The 18,976-nt window shown below is 46.0% G+C and overlaps 1 protein-coding gene across 5 annotated transcripts in view; it reads left to right on the top strand.

The window, feature by feature from the left end:
- SHROOM4 (shroom family member 4) overlaps window positions 1-11,954 on the top strand; it is a 78,701-nt gene extending 66,747 nt beyond the window's left edge. For all 5 annotated transcript variants that reach the window (XM_075572986.1, XM_075572987.1, XM_075572988.1 and 2 more), the window contains 3 exons: window positions 7,239-7,428; window positions 7,962-8,234; window positions 9,123-11,954. In XM_075572986.1, the coding sequence (XP_075429101.1) occupies window positions 7,239-7,428; window positions 7,962-8,234; window positions 9,123-9,371 (712 nt within the window). In that variant the 3' untranslated portion in view covers window positions 9,372-11,954. The remainder of the gene's footprint in view (window positions 1-7,238; window positions 7,429-7,961; window positions 8,235-9,122) is intronic.
- The last annotated feature ends 7,022 nt before the right edge of the window (window positions 11,955-18,976 follow it).

Here is an 18,976-nt window from a genome sequence, read left to right on the forward strand (position 1 = left end):
TAGTGCCGTCAGGTTATGCTGTGTCAGTGTATAGTGCGGTCAGGTTATGTCCTGTGTCAGTGTATAGTGCCGTCAGGTTATGTCCTGTGTCAGTGTATAGTGCCGTCAGGTTATGCTGTGTCAGTGTATAGTGCTGTCAGGTTATGTCCTGTGTCAGTGTATAGTGCCGTCAGGTTATGTCCTGTGTTAGTGTATAGTGCTGTCAGGTTATGCTGTGTCAGTGTATAGTGCTGTCAGGTTATGCTGTGTCAGTGTATAGTGCCGTCAGGTTATGCTGTGTCAGTGTATAGTGCGGTCACGTTATGCTGTGTCAGTGTATAGTGCCGTCAGGTTATACTCTGTGTCAGTGTATAGTGCCGTCAGGTTATACTCTGTGTCAGTGTATAGTGCTGTCAGGTTATACTCTGTGTCAGTGTATAGTGCTGTCAGGTTATGCTGTGTCAGTGTATAGTGCCGTCAGGTTATACTCTGTGTCGGTGTATAGTGCCGTCAGGTTATGCTCTGTGTCGGTGTATAGTGCCGTCAGGTTATGCTGTGTCAGTGTATAGTGCCGTCAGGTTATGCTCTGTGTCAGTGTATAGTGCCGTCAGGTTATGTCCTGTGTCAGTGTATAGTGCCGTCAGGTTATGTCCTGTGTCAGTGTATAGTGCCGTCAGGTTATGCTGTGTCAGTGTATAGTGCTGTCAGGTTATGCTGTGTCAGTGTATAGTGCTGTCAGGTTATGCTGTGTCAGTGTATAGTGCTGTCAGGTTATGCTGTGTCAGTGTATAGTGCCGTCAGGTTATGCTGTGTCAGTGTATAGTGCCGTCAGGTTATGCTGTGTCAGTGTATAGTGCTGTCAGGTTATGCTGTGTCAGTGTATAGTGCCGTCAGGTTATGCTGTGTCAGTGTATAGTGCCGTCAGGTTATGTCCTGTGTCAGTGTATAGTGCTGTCAGGTTATGCTGTGTCAGTGTATAGTGCCGTCAGGTTATGCTGTGTCAGTGTATAGTGCCGTCAGGTTATGTCCTGTGTCAGTGTATAGTGCCGTCAGGTTATGCTGTGTCAGTGTATAGTGCCGTCAGGTTATGCTGTGTCAGTGTATAGTGCCGTCAGGTTATGTCCTGTGTCAGTGTATAGTGCTGTCAGGTTATGCTGTGTCAGTGTATAGTGCCGTCAGGTTATGTCCTGTGTCAGTGTATAGTGCCGTCAGGTTATGCTGTGTCAGTGTATAGTGCCGTCAGGTTATGTCCTGTGTCAGTGTATAGTGCTGTCAGGTTATGTCCTGTGTCAGTGTATAGTGCTGTCAGGTTATGCTGTGTCAGTGTATAGTGCTGTCAGGTTATGCTCTGTGTCAGTGTATAGTGCCGTCAGGTTATACTGTGTCAGTGTATAGTGCCGTCAGGTTATGCTGTGTCAGTGTATAGTGCCGTCAGGTTATGCTGTGTGTCAGTGTATAGTGCCGTCAGGTTATATTCTGTGTCAGTGTATAGTGCCGTCAGGTTATACTGTGTCAGTGTATAGTGCCGTCAGGTTATGCTGTGTCAGTGTATAGTGCCGTCAGGTTATGTCCTGTGTCAGTGTATAGTGCCGTCAGGTTATGTCCTGTGTCAGTGTATAGTGCCGTCAGGTTATGCTGTGTCAGTGTATAGTGCTGTCAGGTTATGCTCTGTGTCAGTGTATAGTGCCGTCAGGTTATGTCCTGTGTCAGTGTATAGTGCCGTCAGGTTATGCTGTGTCAGTGTATAGTGCTGTCAGGTTATGCTCTGTGTCAGTGTATAGTGCTGTCAGGTTATACTGTGTCAGTGTATAATGCCGTCAGGTTATGCTGTGTCAGTGTATAGTGCCGTCAGGTTATACTGTGTCAGTGTATAGTGCCGTCAGGTTATGTCCTGTGTCAGTGTATAATGCCGTCAGGTTATGCTGTGTCAGTGTATAGTGCCGTCAGGTTATACTGTGTCAGTGTATAGTGCCGTCAGGTTATGTCCTGTGTCAGTGAATAGTGCCGTCAGGTTATATTCTGTGTCAGTGTATAGTGCCGCCAGGTTATGCTGTGTCAGTGTATAGTGCCGTCAGGTTATGCTGTGTGTCAGTGTATAGCGCTGTCAGGTTATGCTGTGTCAGTGTATAGTGCCGTCAGGTTATGTCCTGTGTCAGTGTATAGTGCCGTCAGGTTATGCTGTGTCAGTGTATAGTGCTGTCAGGTTATGCTGTGTCAGTGTATAGTGCCGTCAGGTTATGCTGTGTCGGTGTATAGTGCCGTCAGGTTATGATGTGTCAGTGTATAGTGCTGTCAGGTTATACTGTGTCAGTGTATAGTGCCGTCAGGTTATGCGGTGTCAGTGTATAGCGCCGTCAGGTTATGCTGTGTCAGTGTATAGTGCCGTCAGGTTATGCTGTGTCAGTGTATAGTGCCGTCAGGTTATGCTGTGTCAGTGTATAGTGCCGTCAGGTTATGCTGTGTCAGTGTATAGTGCGGTCAGGTTATAGTGCTGTCAGGTTATGCTGTGTCAGTGTATATTGCTATTAGGTTATGTCCTGTGTCAGTGTATAGTGCCCTCAGGTTATAGTGCCGTCAGGTTATGCTGTGTCAGTGTATAGTGCTGTTAGGTTATGCTGTGTCAGTGTATAGTGCCCTCAGGTTATGCTGTGTCGGTGTATAGTGCGGTCAGGTTATGATGTGTCAGTGTATAGTGCCGTCAGGTTATGTCCTGTGTCAGTGTATAGTGCTGTCAGGTTATGCTGTGTCAGTGTATAGTGCTGTCAGGTTATGCTGTGTCAGTGTATAGTGCCGTCAGGTTATGATGTGTCGGTGTATAGTGCTGTCAGGTTATGCTGTGTCAGTGTATAGTGCCGTCAGGTTATGTCCTGTGTCAGTGTATAGTGCCCTCAGGTTATGCTGTGTCGGTGTATAGTGCGGTCAGGTTATGATGTGTCAGTGTATAGTGCTGTCAGGTTATGCTGTGTCAGTGTATAGTGCTGTCAGGTTATGCTCTATGTCAGTGTATAGTGCTGTCAGGTTATGCTCTGTGTCAGTGTATAGTGCCGTCAGGTTATGCTGTGTCAGTGTATAGTGCTGTCAGGTTATGCTGTGTCAGTGTATAGTGCTGTCAGGTTATGCTCTATGTCAGTGTATAGTGCTGTCAGGTTATGCTGTGTCAGTGTATAGTGCTGTCAGGTTATGCTGTGTCAGTGTATAGTGCCGTCAGGTTATGATGTGTCGGTGTATAGTGCTGTCAGGTTATGCTGTGTCAGTGTATAGTGCCGTCAGGTTATGTCCTGTGTCAGTGTATAGTGCCCTCAGGTTATGCTGTGTCGGTGTATAGTGCGGTCAGGTTATGATGTGTCAGTGTATAGTGCTGTCAGGTTATGCTGTGTCAGTGTATAGTGCTGTCAGGTTATGCTCTATGTCAGTGTATAGTGCTGTCAGGTTATGCTCTGTGTCAGTGTATAGTGCCGTCAGGTTATGCTGTGTCAGTGTATAGTGCTGTCAGGTTATGCTGTGTCAGTGTATAGTGCTGTCAGGTTATGCTCTATGTCAGTGTATAGTGCTGTCAGGTTATGCTGTGTCGGTGTATAGTGCTGTCAGGTTATGCTGTGTCAGTGTATAGCGCTGTCAGGTTATGCTGTGTCAGTGTATAGTGCCGTCAGGTTATGCTGTGTCAGTGTATAGTGCTGTCACGTTATGCTCTGTGTCAGTGTATAGTGCTGTCAGGTTATGCTCTGTGTCAGTGTATAGTGCTGTCAGGTTATGTCCTGTGTCAGTGTATAGTGCCGTCAGGTTATGCTGTGTCAGTGTATAGTGCCGTCAGGTTATGCTGTGTCAGTGTATAGTGCCGTCAGGTTATGCTGTGTCAGTGTATAGTGCTGTCAGGTTATGCTCTGTGTCAGTGTATAGTGCTGTCAGGTTATGCTCTGTGTCAGTGTATAGTGCCGTCAGGTTATGCTGTGTCAGTGTATAGTGCGGTCAGGTTATGATGTGTCAGTGTATAGTGCTGTCAGGTTATGCTGTGTCAGTGTATAGCGCCGTCAGGTTATGCTGTGTCAGTGTATAGTGCCGTCAGGTTATGCTCTGTGTCAGTGTATAGTGCTGTCAGGTTATGTCCTGTGTCAGTGTATCGTGCCGTCAGGTTATGCTGTGTCAGTGTATAGTGCGGTCAGGTTATGATGTGTCAGTGTATAGTGCTGTCAGGTTATGCTGTGTCAGTGTATAGTGCGGTCAGGTTATGCTGTGTCAGTGTATAGTGCTGTCAGGTTATGCTGTGTCAGTGTATAGTGCGGTCAGGTTATGTTCTGTGTCAGTGTATAGTGCCGTCAGGTTATGCTCTGTGTCAGTGTATAGTGCCGTCAGGTTATGCTGTGTCAGTGTATAGTGCCGTCAGGTTATGCTGTGTCAGTGTATAGTGCCGTCAGGTTATGTCCTGTGTCCGTGTATAGTGCTGTCAGGTTATGCTGTGTCAGTGTATAGTGCCGTCAGGTTATGCTCTGTGTCAGTGTATAGTGCGGTCAGGTTATGCTGTGTCAGTGTATAGTGCGGTCAGGTTATGTCCTGTGTCAGTGTATAGTGCCGTCAGGTTATGCTCTGTGTCAGTGTATAGTGCCGTCAGGTTATGCTGTGTCAGTGTATAGTGCCGTCAGGTTATGCTGTGTCAGTGTATAGTGCGGTCAGGTTATGATGTGTCAGTGTATAGTGCGGTCAGGTTATGATGTGTCAGTGTATAGTGCGGTCAGGTTATGCTGTGTCAGTGTATAGTGCGGTCAGGTTATGCTGTGTCAGTGTATAGTGCGGTCAGGTTATGATGTGTCAGTGTATAGTGCCGTCAGGTTATGCTGTGTCAGTGTATAGTGCGGTCAGGTTATGATGTGTCAGTGTATAGTGCCGTCAGGTTATGTCCTGTGCCAGTGTATAGTGCCGTCAGGTTATGCTATGTCTGTGTATAGTGCCGTCAGGTTATGCTGTGTCAGTGTATAGTGCTGTCAGGTTATGCTGTGTCAGTGTATAGTGCCGTCAGGTTATGCTGTGTCAGTGTATAGTGCCGTCAGGTTATGTCCTGTGTCAGTGTATAGTGCTGTCAGGTTATGCTGTGTCAGTGTATAGTGCCGTCAGGTTATGCTGTGTCAGTGTATAGTGCCGTCAGGTTATGTCCTGTGTCAGTGTATAGTGCTGTCAGGTTATGTCCTGTGTCAGTGTATAGTGCCGTCAGGTTATGCTGTGTCAGTGTATGGCGCTGTCAGGTTATGTCCTGTGTCAGTGTATAGTGCCGTCAGGTTATGCTGTGTCAGTGTATAGTGCTGTCAGGTTATGCTCTGTGTCAGTGTATAGTGCCGTCAGGTTATGCTGTGTCAGTGTATAGTGCCGTCAGGTTATGCTGTGTCAGTGTATAGTGCCGTCAGGTTATGCTGTGTCAGTGTATAGTGCTGTCAGGTAATGACCTGTATCTGTGTATAGTGCCGTCAGGTGATGTCCTGTGTCTGTGTATGATGCCGCTGACTAACTTGGCGGACCTATGCACTGACAGAATATGTATACTCCGCACTATACACTGACACAGAGTATAATGTGATTGCACTACACACTGACACACTCAGGTTATGTTCTGTGTCAGTGTATACAGGTATTTATTAGAATTTTTATTTTCTTCTTCTTGTGGTCTTTCACAATGAGACACATGTAAATTCTGGCTGCAACTCACAGGCTGGCTGCCCCTGCTCTATTCCTATTTATATGTACACACTTATACATATACGTATTTATACACACACACATACATATATATATATATTTGTATTTTTTCATACTGAAGGGACGTGCTTGCTGCTTTCATTCCAGTTTATGCACAACTTCTTTAGCTGTGCTTTTTTGTGAGCACCCAGTCTGGGACCTGAATTGAACTGTAGTGAGCGTCTTCACTCTTAATAATGTGATGCTTATTAAAAACTGTAATATATATGTATGTGTGTATATGTATATATACATATAGTGTTAGTCCAATAAAAAAGGTATCACCTAATACTGAAGAACTCATTTATTCTGCACTATATACACACACACACACACACACACACACACACACACACACACACACACACACACACACACACACACACACACACACACACACACACACACACACACACACACACACACACACACACACACTCACTTCACTTCAAATGCAGTGACAGTACTCTCTCGTAACTAGGCCCACAGTATAGGAAGCACTCGGCCCTGTCACCACGCCTCCCCCTCAGTCACTCAGCCCTGTCACCACGCCTCCCCCTCACTCACTCAGCCCTGTCACCACGCCTCCCCCTCGCTCACTCAGCCCTGCCACCACGCCTCCCCTTCACTCAGCCCTGTCACCACGCCTCCCCCTCGCTCCCTCAGCCCTGCCACCACGCCTCCCCCTCGCTCACTCAGCCCTGTCACCACGCCTCCCTCTCACTCACTCAGCCCTGTCACCACGCCTCCCCCTCACTCACTCAGCCCTGTCACCACGCCTCCCCCTCGCTCACTCAGCCCTGCCACCGCGCCTCCCCCTCACTCACTCAGCCCTGTCACCACGCCTCCCCTTCACTCAGCCCTGTCACCACGCCTCCCCCTCGCTCCCTCAGCCCTGCCACCACGCCTCCCCCTCGCTCACTCAGCCCTGTCACCACCCCTCACTCACTCAGCCCTGTCACCACGCCTCCCTCTCACTCACTCAGCCCTGTCACCACGCCTCCCTCTCACTCACTCAGCCCTGTCACCACGCCTCCCCCTCACTCACTCAGCCCTGTCACCACGCCTCCCCCTCGCTCACTCAGCCCTGCCACCGCGCCTCCCCCTCACTCACTCAGCCCTGTCACCACGCCTCCCCTTCACTCAGCCCTGTCACCACGCCTCCCCCTCGCTCCCTCAGCCCTGCCACCACGCCTCCCCCTCGCTCACTCAGCCCTGTCACCACCCCTCACTCACTCAGCCCTGTCACCACGCCTCCCTCTCACTCACTCAGCCCTGTCACCACGCCTCCCCCTCGCTCACTCAGCCCTGCCACCACGCCTCCCCCTTGCTCAATCAGCCCTGTCACCACGCCTCCCCCTCACTCAGCCCTGTCACCACACCTCCCCCTCACTCACTCAGCCCTGTCACCATGCCTCCCCCTCACTCACTCAGCCCTGTCACCACGCCTCCCCCTCACTCACTCAGCCCTGTCACCATGCCTCCCACTCACTCACTCACTCACTCACACCCGTGATTGTATTTTGCACTCTCCGCAGGTTTGAGTTCCAGCCCATATCCCCCCCACCGGTGTGCGGAGCGGTCAGTCCCACCTCCTGCGCCGCTTATTTCAACACATCAGCGGCCAAGGCAGGGTTGCTCAACAAGATGAAGGAGATGCCCGGGGTGCAGGAGGAAGGGGATAGTGCTGCGGGAGCAGAGGAGGAGAACGAGCTGATGTTCAGGAAGGTGAGTGTGGAACGGCCGGAGCTGAATGCAGTGTGATTACAAAGGAGTCTGTCTGCCAGCAATCCCTCCTAGGACCAAAGTCCACTGATTCAGCGACATGTTTAAGGGGACCTCATGTGGGTAGTGGATGCATTTCTTACCCAAATCTGACATAAGGGTAAATAAGACACTTGATTGATAAGCACTTCCCCATTCAGGGAGGCCCATAAGAAATTCAACTATTTGGGATTGCACCTTTAAAACCATCACTCTCTCATATCCCACCCCTCTCTTTATCTATTCATCCTTCTCCCCATTTCCCTCCACCTCCCACTTGCTCTCCTCTTTATATCACACCCTTTCACTCTCCCTCTCTCCCCTTTTCCATTCCTCTCCTATCCTCTCTCCTCCCTCCCCTTTTCCTTCCCCCTCCCCCTCTCTCTTTCTCTCTCTCTTTCTTTCTCTCTTTCTCTCTCTCTCTCTTTCTCTCTCTCTCTCTTTCTCTTTTCTCTCGCTCTCTCGCTTTCTCTCTCTCTCTTTTTTCTCTCTCTCAGATTCAGCTGATAGACAGTATCAGCAGGAAGCTCTCGGTCCTTCACGAGGCTCAGCAGGGCCTCATGGAAGATATCGGCGCTAACGCAACCCTGGGCTATGAGGTGGGGGAACTGCTGAAGAGCCTCTGCAAACCAAATGAGTACGACAAGTTCAGGATCTTCATCGGGGACCTGGACAAGGTGGTCAACCTGCTACTGTCTCTCTCCGGGCGACTTGCGAGGGTGGAGAGCGCTCTGAGCAGTGAAGACCCAGAGCCCACCGAGGAGGAGAAGGTACCAGCACACAGACATGTACACAACACACACAGTTACACAGTAGATGAGGTTGAAACAAGATATACGTCCATCAAGTTCAACCCATGCTAAATGTAGACGACAGATACTTTATCCTATATCTATACTTACTTATTGATCCAGAGGAAGGCAAACACAAAACCCCCAGTGCCATATCTTCCAATGATATCTCATAAGGGGGGAAATAAATTCCTTCCTGACTCCAAATACTGGCAATCAGATTACTCCCTGGATCAACAACCTTCCCATGTATACTTATTTGGTATATCCCTGTATACCTTTCCTTTCTAAAAAGATGTTCAACCTTTTTTTGAACAAATGTATTGTATCTGCCATCACAGTCTCCATGGGCAATGAATTCCACATTGTAACTGCCCTTACTGTAAAGAACCCTTTCCTTTGTTGCTGGTGAAATCTCCTTTCCTCCAACCTTAAGGGATGCCCCCGAGACCTTTGTACTGCCCGTGGGATGAATAGTTCTGTTGAAATCTCCTTGTTCTGTCCCTGAATATATTTGTATATAGTTATCATATCCCCTCTTAGACGCCTCTTATCTAATGTAATCAAATCTAATTTAGCTAGCCTCTCCTCATAAGTTAGATTGTCCACCCCCTTTAGTAATTTGGTGGCTCTTCGCTGCACTTTTTCTAGTTCCATAATGTATTTTCTAAGGAGTGGTGCCCAAAATTGTACTCCATGTTCAAGGTGTGGTCTTACTAATGCATACTGTACATACTGTACTTAAACTAAAAGCTCTCGGCATTATAACATATTCAGCAGTGGGTCTAAAGTCATCAGATTGTATTGACTCGCAGTCTCCTGTGTGTGTCCATCTCCTGACACCCTTCTCTCCCCTCCTCCCCACAGTTGACTCTGCTGGAGAAGAAGAAGCAGCTGAGTGACCAGCTGGAAGATGCCAGGGAACTGAGAGCTCACGTGGACCGGAGAGAGAGGATGGTGCTGGAGACCGTGTCCCGTTACCTGACAGAGGAGCAGCTACAGGATTACCACCACTATGTCAAGATGACGTCGGCTCTAATCGTAGAGCAGCGGGAGCTGGAGGACAAGATCCGACTGGGGGAGGAGCAGCTCAGGTGTCTTCGGGAGAGTCTGTAGCCGTAGCGCAACCAAATAAGTGTTCTTGAGGAATCCCTCACTTTAGATTTGTATTTAAACACACATTTTAATTTGTTGCTGAGACGTAAGCGAGTCCACGAAGTTATTCAGTGGACCATATTTTACAGACGATGGAGGTTGCTGTGGGTTTGTGCTTGCTGCACAGTGTATGCTGAGGCTCACTTTGCAACTCCTATTTGAGACCTCTGCCTCACCTGCTGTAGATCCACTCTAAGTTTTAGAGTGTCATATCCTCAGTAGAAACATCTGCCACATGGTGGTGGGTATGGTCTTACTTTGGAACAGGAAACTCCTAATCCAGACGTTTGCCTGTCACCCATCTGTTCTAGCCTACAGAGATTTCCAGATATATCTCCTGAAGGAAACATCCAGATGATGGTGGGAGCGGTGGAATTTTGCCTGTAAAACCGTGTATACCGAGGCTCACTTTGCAACTGGAAACTCCCAAACAAGACTTCTACCTCCCCGTCATTGGATTTACTTTGCAGAATTTTAGAGGGTCACATGCTCCGGAGAAAACCTCGTCTGGATAATGGTGGGCGCTATGGGATTTTGCCTACAGAACAGTACATGCAACATGAGCGCTGCTCTCCATTCCGGAGAGTTTGAGTGCACCTCATGCTACAGAGATACCTCTCCGATGTGGTGGCAGAGGTGAGATTTTACCTCCAGCTCCCTCTGTAGCTGTGACCAAGACCACCTCCTCCACAGTAAGAGTTTGACTCAAATTCTTAATGTCGTAACCCTAAGATACGGTTTTACAATTAGCAGTAGGTGAGTTTTTGTTCGCAACGTGAAGCTTCTAATCAAGACCTTCCACGTCACCTGAGAAGAATATTGTCCAGCGAGAAACTCCCACAGCAGGGCCCTCTTCCAGGTGGTGGGCAAGGTGGGATTGCAACAGCAGCGGAGTTACGAAGGGGACCGTGCAATGTAGGTGTTTTACCCCCTGGCTGCTGAAGTGAAGCTTTAACCTCTTCAGGCGTCTCCACTAATGTCTTCCCGCAGATGATGTTGGACGGTTTATGATCATGTGGCTGAATCCCAAAGGGACGACTCCTTGCACGCTTTTCTATCCTCCTATGGTGGAGGATGTATAAGTGCCTTATAACAGAACTCATTTTTATATGGGACAATGCAAGCGTAGATTTTAGGTTCTGTAATCCACAATTTACAACTTTGACCCTCCTGGAAAGAAAAAGAACCCCCACCCCCCTAAATCATTCTTATTTAAAGATACACTACAGTGAGCATTTAAAGTTGGTTACTAAAAAATCAACTGTCCGATTTTAAGAAAAAAATCGTAAGCCCCCCTCAATTTTTTGTGAAGAGTAGCAACATAATTTTTCTAGGGTCTGTTTTTGACCCCAAATAAAGAGGAGATGGATAATTTGATATATCCCATTGTGTACAGTATGTTACCTAATTTCTAAAGCTCTGTATAACTACCACTCCTTATAACTCCTCCTATTGCTCCATATAACCTCTCCCTATAGTACCTCCTATTGCTCCATGTAACCTCTCCTTATAACTCCTCCTATTGCTCCATATTACCTCTCCCTATAACTCCTATTGCTACACATAATCTCTTTCTACAACCCCTTCTGTTGCTCCATATAACCGTTTCCTATAAATGCTCCTATTGCCAAATACCTTCATATATGGATATTACCAGACCCCGAATGAAAATGCCTCTGCTATTTGTACAAAAATGCTACTTTTGTTACTTAATTACTACACCATCACCCCTCTTTCTAAGAATCAGTTTCTTCAGATACGGTGTACATGTGAACAGGAGATTTTAGCGTTAAAACTGGATCCAAGATTTTATCAAACTGGTTGAAAACATTTTGTATTTTATTTTTTTTAGGAAAAAAAAGGGATTTGTTAAAAAATAAAAAATGCAACAAAAAAAAAATCGGGTTCCTAAAATGGACGCAGAATAAGATGTTACTTTGTTATGAATACTCAGGATTAAGCCAAAGAAAACTAAATTATTTTAACCTCTTTGCTGCCAGATGCAACCGTAGCAGCTAATGGGTTAAAATCTTACGATAGGAATCAAAATCGTATATTTTCAAGAAAATGTGTGTTTTTTTTTTTTTTTTTGCACATTGGGGATTTTAACCCCTGAACGGCTGATCTCTCTTATCCAGATGCACTAGAGGTGTGAGTAAGTGTATTACTGCACTGCCTGTGAATTGAAGGGACACCTTCATTCTGCAGTAACGTAACACTCGGCAAAATATATTGGATTTGCTTTAAAATGTTGTTTGTTTCATGGAAAGGGAAATATTCTGTAAGCTGCCGTTTCTGCGCTATGCATTGCAGAGCGATATGATATACCCGCGGAGCGATGTGTAGTAATGACATGCGGAGCCATATAATACAGCGCTGGGCACAATATAACCACCGAGAGCAGTGCTTTGCTTGTCACTGTGGCAATGAAGGCGTTACATGTAGAGCGTGAATTCTAATTGAAAAAAACATGCATATATATGTGTGTAATATTTGTTTCATATATAGATTTATATACAGATTATCGTGTATATGTAGGTGTGTGTGTATGTGTATACATGTGCGTGTGTGTGTGCGCGTGTGTATGTATATATATATATATATATGTATATATATATATATATATATATATATATATGCAAATACAACTGTATGCTCATCTGCATGTCTTAGGCAGGTCTGCAACCCCGCCTTTCCCCATTATCACCCAGCATACAGCACTTCCACTGCAGCAAGGGATTCTGGGAAATGACATGCAAATGAGCACACAGTGTCACTTTTTGCCTCAATAACCATTTTTAACAGGGTATGCACCTTAACCCTGGCTGTGCTCGAAGCTGTGACCATGCAGCAAGCTTAAGCCTATAGGGAACCATGTTAAAAATGGTTATTGAGGCAAAAAGTGACACTGTGTGCTCATTTGCATGTCATTTCCCAGAATCCCTTGCTGCAGTGGAAGTGCTGTATGCTGGGTGATAATGGGGAAAGGCGGGGTTGCAGACCTGCCTAAGACATGCAGATGAGCATACAGCTATATTTGCATATTTGCTTTCCTGTGGAGGGTTTTTGTCACTTTTTTTACTCACCATAACTTAACTCAGTATTATGGTTTATATATATATATATATATATATATATATATATATATATATATATATATATATGTGTATATATATGTATGTACGTACGTACATACAGTGGCAAGAAAAAGTTTGTGAACCACTTACGTTTTCACCTATTTCACACCTAAAATGTTGTTAGATATTAATCGAAGTACTTATAATACATAAAGATAACGTGATCAAACAAATGACACAAAAACATGATACTTTTTCAACATTTATTTATCCACAAATGATTAAACATTCAATATCCGTGTGTGAAAAAGTATGTGAACCTTTAGATTCAGTACCTGATGGCGCCCCCTTGAGCAGCAATGACTTTAACTAAGCGTTTCCTGTAACTGCTGGTCAGTCTCTCACATTGCGTTTTGAGGAATTTTGGCCCATTCCTCCTTACAAAACTGCTTCAAGTCCGTGATATTTGAGGGCTTCCTTGGGGAAAATCATGGGGGATGATTAGGAATGATGGGAAGAACATGGGGGATGATTAGGAATGATGGGAAGAACATGGGGGATGATTAGGAATGATGGGAAGAACATGAGGGATGATTAGGAATGATGGGAAGAACATGGGGGATGATTAGGAATGATGGGAAGAACATGGGGGATGATTAGGAATGATGGGAAGAACATGGGGGATGATTAGGAATGATGGGAAGAACACGGGGAATGATTAGGAATGATGGGAAGAACACGGGGAATGATTAGGAATAATGGGAAGAACACGGGGGATGATTAGGAATGATGGGAAGAACACGGGGAATGATTAGGAATGATGGAAAGAACATGGGGGATGATTATGAATGATGGGAAGAACATGGGGGTTGATTAGGAATGATGGGAAGAACATGGGGGCAAGGAAGCCCTCAAATATCACGGACTTGAAGCAGTTTTGTAAGGAGGAATGGGCCAAAAAACCTCAATCGATGTGAGAGACTGACCAGCAGTTACAGGAAACGCTTAGTTGAAGTCATTGCTGCTCAAGGGGGCGCCATCAGGTCAAGAATCTAAAGGGTCACCTACTTTTTCACACGGATATTGAATGTTTAATCATGGACAGCTCGCTTCAGCTCCTGCCACAACATTTCAATAGGGTTTAGGTCCGTACTTTGACTAGGCCATTCTAAAACGCGGAATTTCTTCTTCTGCTGCCATTCTTTTGGAGATCTTCTTATATGTTTAGGATCATTGTCTTGCTGCATGACCCACTTTCGGTTCAGATTCAGCTCATGGACGGAAGGCCTGACATTCTCCTCTAGAATTTTCTGATACAACGCAGAATTCATGGTTGTGTCAAAGAGGACAAGCCGTCCATGTCCTGATGCAGCAAAGCAGCCCAAAACCATCACACTCCCGCCACCATGCTTGACGGTTGGGATGAGGTTCTTCTGTTCTAACATAGTTTTGGTTTGCGCCAAACATAACATTCCTCATTGAGGCCAAAAAGTTCCACCTTTGACTCGTCTGTCTAGAGAACATTGTTACAGAAGTCTATGTGCTCTTTGGCGAACTTCAGACGGGCAGCAATGTTCTTATTAGAGAGCTGTGGTTTCCTCCTGACTATATCCTTCCATGAGCACCATTCTTATTCAGTTGTTTCTTATAGTTGAGTCATGAACACTTACATTGGCCAAGACAAGAGTGGCCTACAGATCCTTGGATATTACTCCTTGTGACTTCCTGGATGATTTTCCAGTTTGTTCTTGGAGAGATTTCGGTAGGACGACCACTCCTTGGTAGAGTGACTGTAATCTTGAACTTTCTACATTTGTAGACTATATGTCTGACAGTGGATTGGTGGAACCCCAAATCTTTGGAAATGGTTTTGTAACCCTTTCTAGACTGATGAGCATCAATAACTGCTTTTCTGAGGTCCTCAGAGATTCATTTTGATCGTGGCATGACGTCACTCACTACCTGTATAGTGAAGAGCAAATGCACAAAGTTTCTGATCTTTATATAGGGTGTGGCCTCCCAAACTCACACCTGAAGATATACGTAATTATTTAAACACCCGATTCTTATTATCCCCTTTCATTTAGCTGAGAAAACCAACGTTTCACTTACTTTTTCACATCACCTGACTCTTAATTACTCATTGTTTGTCTAATTCATACATCATTTTGTTTTCAAAAGACATGGAATTGGTTAATATAAATCCTATTTGATATGTAAGAAAAGACTGGTTTTGATTCAAGAAGGTTATCATGGAAAAACGATGGAATTTCCGTAATTATCATTGGGGTTCAAACGTATTCTCGCCACTGTGTGTGTGTGTGTGTGTGTGTGTGTGTGTGTGTGTGTGTGTGTATATATGTATGTATGTATGTATGTATGTATGTGTTATACGGCAGGCATAAGCTGACAGGGATCCATGTTAAAATTGACAAGAAGCAAAACGTGAAACACAGCTCATTTGCATGTCATTACCCAGAATCCCTGGCTGCAGTGGAAGCACTGTTTTTGCTAAGAGAACATGGGGAAAGGCAAGTTTGCGGGCCTGTCTGAGACATGCAAATGTGCTCATAAGTAGTATTTTATATATATATATATATATATATATATATATATATATATATATATATATATATATATATATATATATATATATATATATACACACACACACTATATGCACAGAAACACACACACACACACACACACAGAAACACACACACACACACACACACACACACACACTATATGCACAGAAACACACAACTCTACTTTTTTTTTTTTTTTAGATTCTCAAATCTACCAAAGAATACAGCATCAATTCCAGCTGTGGTTATCTGCGCTGATACAGCATCAATTCCAGCTGTGGTTATCTGCGCTGATACAGCATTAATTCCAGCTGTGGTTATCTGCGCTGATACAGCATCAATTCCAGCTGTGGTTATCTGCGCTGATACAGCATCAATTCCAGCTGTGGTTATCTGCGCTGATACAGCATCAATTCCAGCTGTGGTTATCTGCGCTGATATAGCATTAATTCCAGCTGTGGTTATCTGCGCTGATACAGCATCAATTCCAGCTGTGGTTATCTGCGCTGATATAGCATTAATTCCAGCTGTGGTTATCTGCGCTGATATAGCATTAATTCCAGCTGTGGTTATCTGCGCTGAGTAACAAAGCAGTTTTTAGAAAGTTCCGGGGGAAGTGCCCTATTTAATAGTACCCGGCTTTAAATCCGTATTCCTCCCAGGATAGAAAGGAAGATTTTGCAGGGATGTGTGTATGGACCAAGTAACGAACTGCGACATTGCGGAATATAGAGGGGTTCGGAAGGAATCCCAACACACGGCAGCCTCTCTGTGCGCATCACATTCAGCCTGGCGGCCATGCGTGGCGATGTTACGGACATTTCGTGCCTTTCCGTTTCTATTTTCAGCGGTTTCTATACAACCTTTTTAAAGGCAGCAAATGAAATGTATAAAGCGGGTAAGGACGTTTGGAAGACACGAGGCAAAAGATGAAACTGGAGTAAAGAGGAAGTGAGGGTCGGCCATTCCTGGGACCCTGATAATGGTGACTGGTTTTACACGTTGGTGCTGCGGGCCCCGCTGGCAAACGGCGATCATGTGTCCACTCGTCGGCGTCCCCCAAGTCGTCCTCTTCCATTTCCCTGCTTTACAGATCGCGTACTATGCTCTACAACAGGGGCGTGCAAACATACCTTAATGCTCCCCCCTGTCTCCTCTCCCGTCCTGCCATCCCCCACCCCCTGCACGGCTCCGGCGTCAAATGACGTTGCGGGGTCATGTGACCCCGTGGCGTCATTTGGCGCCGGTTGCCATGGAGACGCGTCACCGGAACCAAGGTAAGTAAACAGTTACAGAGGCCTCGCGCGATCCCTGGCATTTATTTTAAATGTCTTGGGGGAAGCGTGGGGTGTCTGCAACAGCCGCGCCCCCACCCCCCTCCCCCCCCCACTTTGCGCACCCCTGCTCTACATGACCCTGAAGTGCCAGACCTCACGAGGTAGTGACTATCTCTTGGGGCGCACAAAGCGTTTAAGGGTCAGCTCCGTGTAGGAGCAAAGTGACCTAAAGACAGTGACCTGTTTGGTGGGTTAATAAAACGTGGTTAGTGACGGCTGACCCTTTAATCCATGATACATGTTGCGATCGTGAGGAACTCCTTCATAGCACTGATCGTAAGGGATGCCGTGTCCGGCAAAGGATTAATACCTCCACCACCACCACCACAAAGACCAGTATGTTCAGCCGTGAAGGGGTTAATTAGTCATTCCGCTTTGAACCTAATCTGTATTAATTCAGCACAAGAAAAAGAAATGAAGTGTTAATGTTTAGTCTTCATGTGTAAATCGTTCTGAATATTGCCTGTTTATTGAGCGTATTACGGATGCCATGTGATTATTGTAATGTTATTCCTCTGTATATTGTGGGTGTCCCCTTTTATTTGGGTCAAAATGACCTGAAATGGGGCTTCCTCTGCACTACAGTAAATATAATGGTGCTAATGACAATCCGCAGATTTTTCTGTTATTGTGTGTGTGTGTGTGTGTGTGTGTGTGTGTGTGGATAATGTATGCGCGGTTCTGCTTTTAATTAGTGTGTGTGTGTGTATAATGTATGCGCGGTTCTGCTTTTAATTAGTGTGTGTGTGTGTATTTCATTTTGGGTTTGTGTTTAGTTACATAACTGTCCCCTATAACTCCCCCTAATGCTCCACATAACCTCCATATAACCGCTCCCTAACTCTTGCTCTATATAACCGCTCCATATAACTCTTGCTCTATATAACCACTCCCTATAACTCCTCCTATTGCGCCATATAACTGCTCCCTATAACTCCTATTGCGCCATATAACCACTCCCTATAACTCCTCCTATTGCGCCATATAACCACTCCCTATAACTCTTGCTCTATATAAATAAAAAAAAAAACAAATACAGACCAGCGCCCAAAAAGGTGAATAAATGTCCACCGCGTCCAGGATAAAGTCCAATCAGTCGTGAGATCAGGCTCCACTCAGTAGATAGGTGACATGTGAATAAATGACAAGAAAATAATTATAGTGTGCATTGTAAACACAGCAACATGAAACATAGAACAATACTAACTGACAACATGGAACATGTAACACAGAAGCTGATGTAATTAAAACTAATTTATTAAACAAGGATGCCTGTTGCAGCGGGTCATCAGGGGTTAAAACCAGAACCCTCCTTACAACAGGACCGGAAATGCAAGCGTGATAACACCAGGCAAAAGCGAATTCCTCTGGACGAAGATGATGCTCTGCAGACACCTGCACAAGTGGGGGGGGGGGGGGGTAATCGTACTCTCCTCCCGTTGGCTGCAGGAACCCGACAATAAGCTCGACAAAGCACAGCAACACACGGGGCCGCTCCTCCACAATCTCCGTGTGATGTGAGAAGATGTGAGAAGATCCACCGCATGACGCACTTCCGGTTTCTTCCAAGGCGCCGTGACCTCTGACCCTACGCGTTTCGTGATAACGTCACTTCCTCAGGGGTTTGAATTGGTTGAGGTGAAGTTCCTTTATATACACCTCTGACGGCAATGATTGGAGCAAACTGCAGCCACAATCAAATAAAGTTTAAAGCAATAGCTTCTGAGACTAACTAACAAGGACACACAATGGGTTAACAACAGTAAACCCAGGACAAAAAACAAATACTAAGAACTAACATAGATCAAAGCTGCTGTTACCAAATTAAGAATTAATAAAATGCATTTATACTAAAAAATAATACATTAGTACTAAACCTATGCATTATCCACTAAAAACTAGAAAGACCTGACCAAAGGCAGGCAGGGCCGCAGACATGGGCAATCATACACAGGCAGGCAGGGCCGCATACATGGGCAATCATACACAGCCAGGCAGGGCCGCAGACATGGGCAATCATACACAGGCAGGCAGGGCTGCAGACATGGCCAGTCATACACAGGCAGGGCCGCAGACATGGGCAATCATACACAGGCAGGGCGGCAGACCTGGGCAATCATACACAGGCAGGCAGGGCGGCAGACCTGGGCAATCATACACAGGCAGGCAGGGCGGCAGACCTGGGCAATCATACACAGGCAGGCAGGGCCGCAGACATGGGCAATCATACACAGGCAGGGCCGCAGATATGGGCAATCATACACAGGCAGGGCCGCAGACATGGGCAATCATACACAGGCAGGGCCGCAGATATGGGCAATCATACACAGGCAGGGCCGCAGACATGGGCAATCATACACAGGCAGGCAGGGCCGCAGACATGGGCAATCATACACAGGCAGGCAGGGCCGCAGACATGGGCGATCATACACTGGCAGGCAGGGCCGCAGACATGGGCGATCATACACAGGCAGGCAGGGCCACAGACATGGGCAATCATACACAGGCAGGGCCGCAGACATGGGCAATCATACACAGGCAGGGCCGCAGACATGGGCAATCAT

This window comes from Ascaphus truei, chromosome 16, assembly GCF_040206685.1.
Source record: "Ascaphus truei isolate aAscTru1 chromosome 16, aAscTru1.hap1, whole genome shotgun sequence".
Classification (NCBI taxonomy): Eukaryota; Metazoa; Chordata; class Amphibia; order Anura; family Ascaphidae; genus Ascaphus; species Ascaphus truei.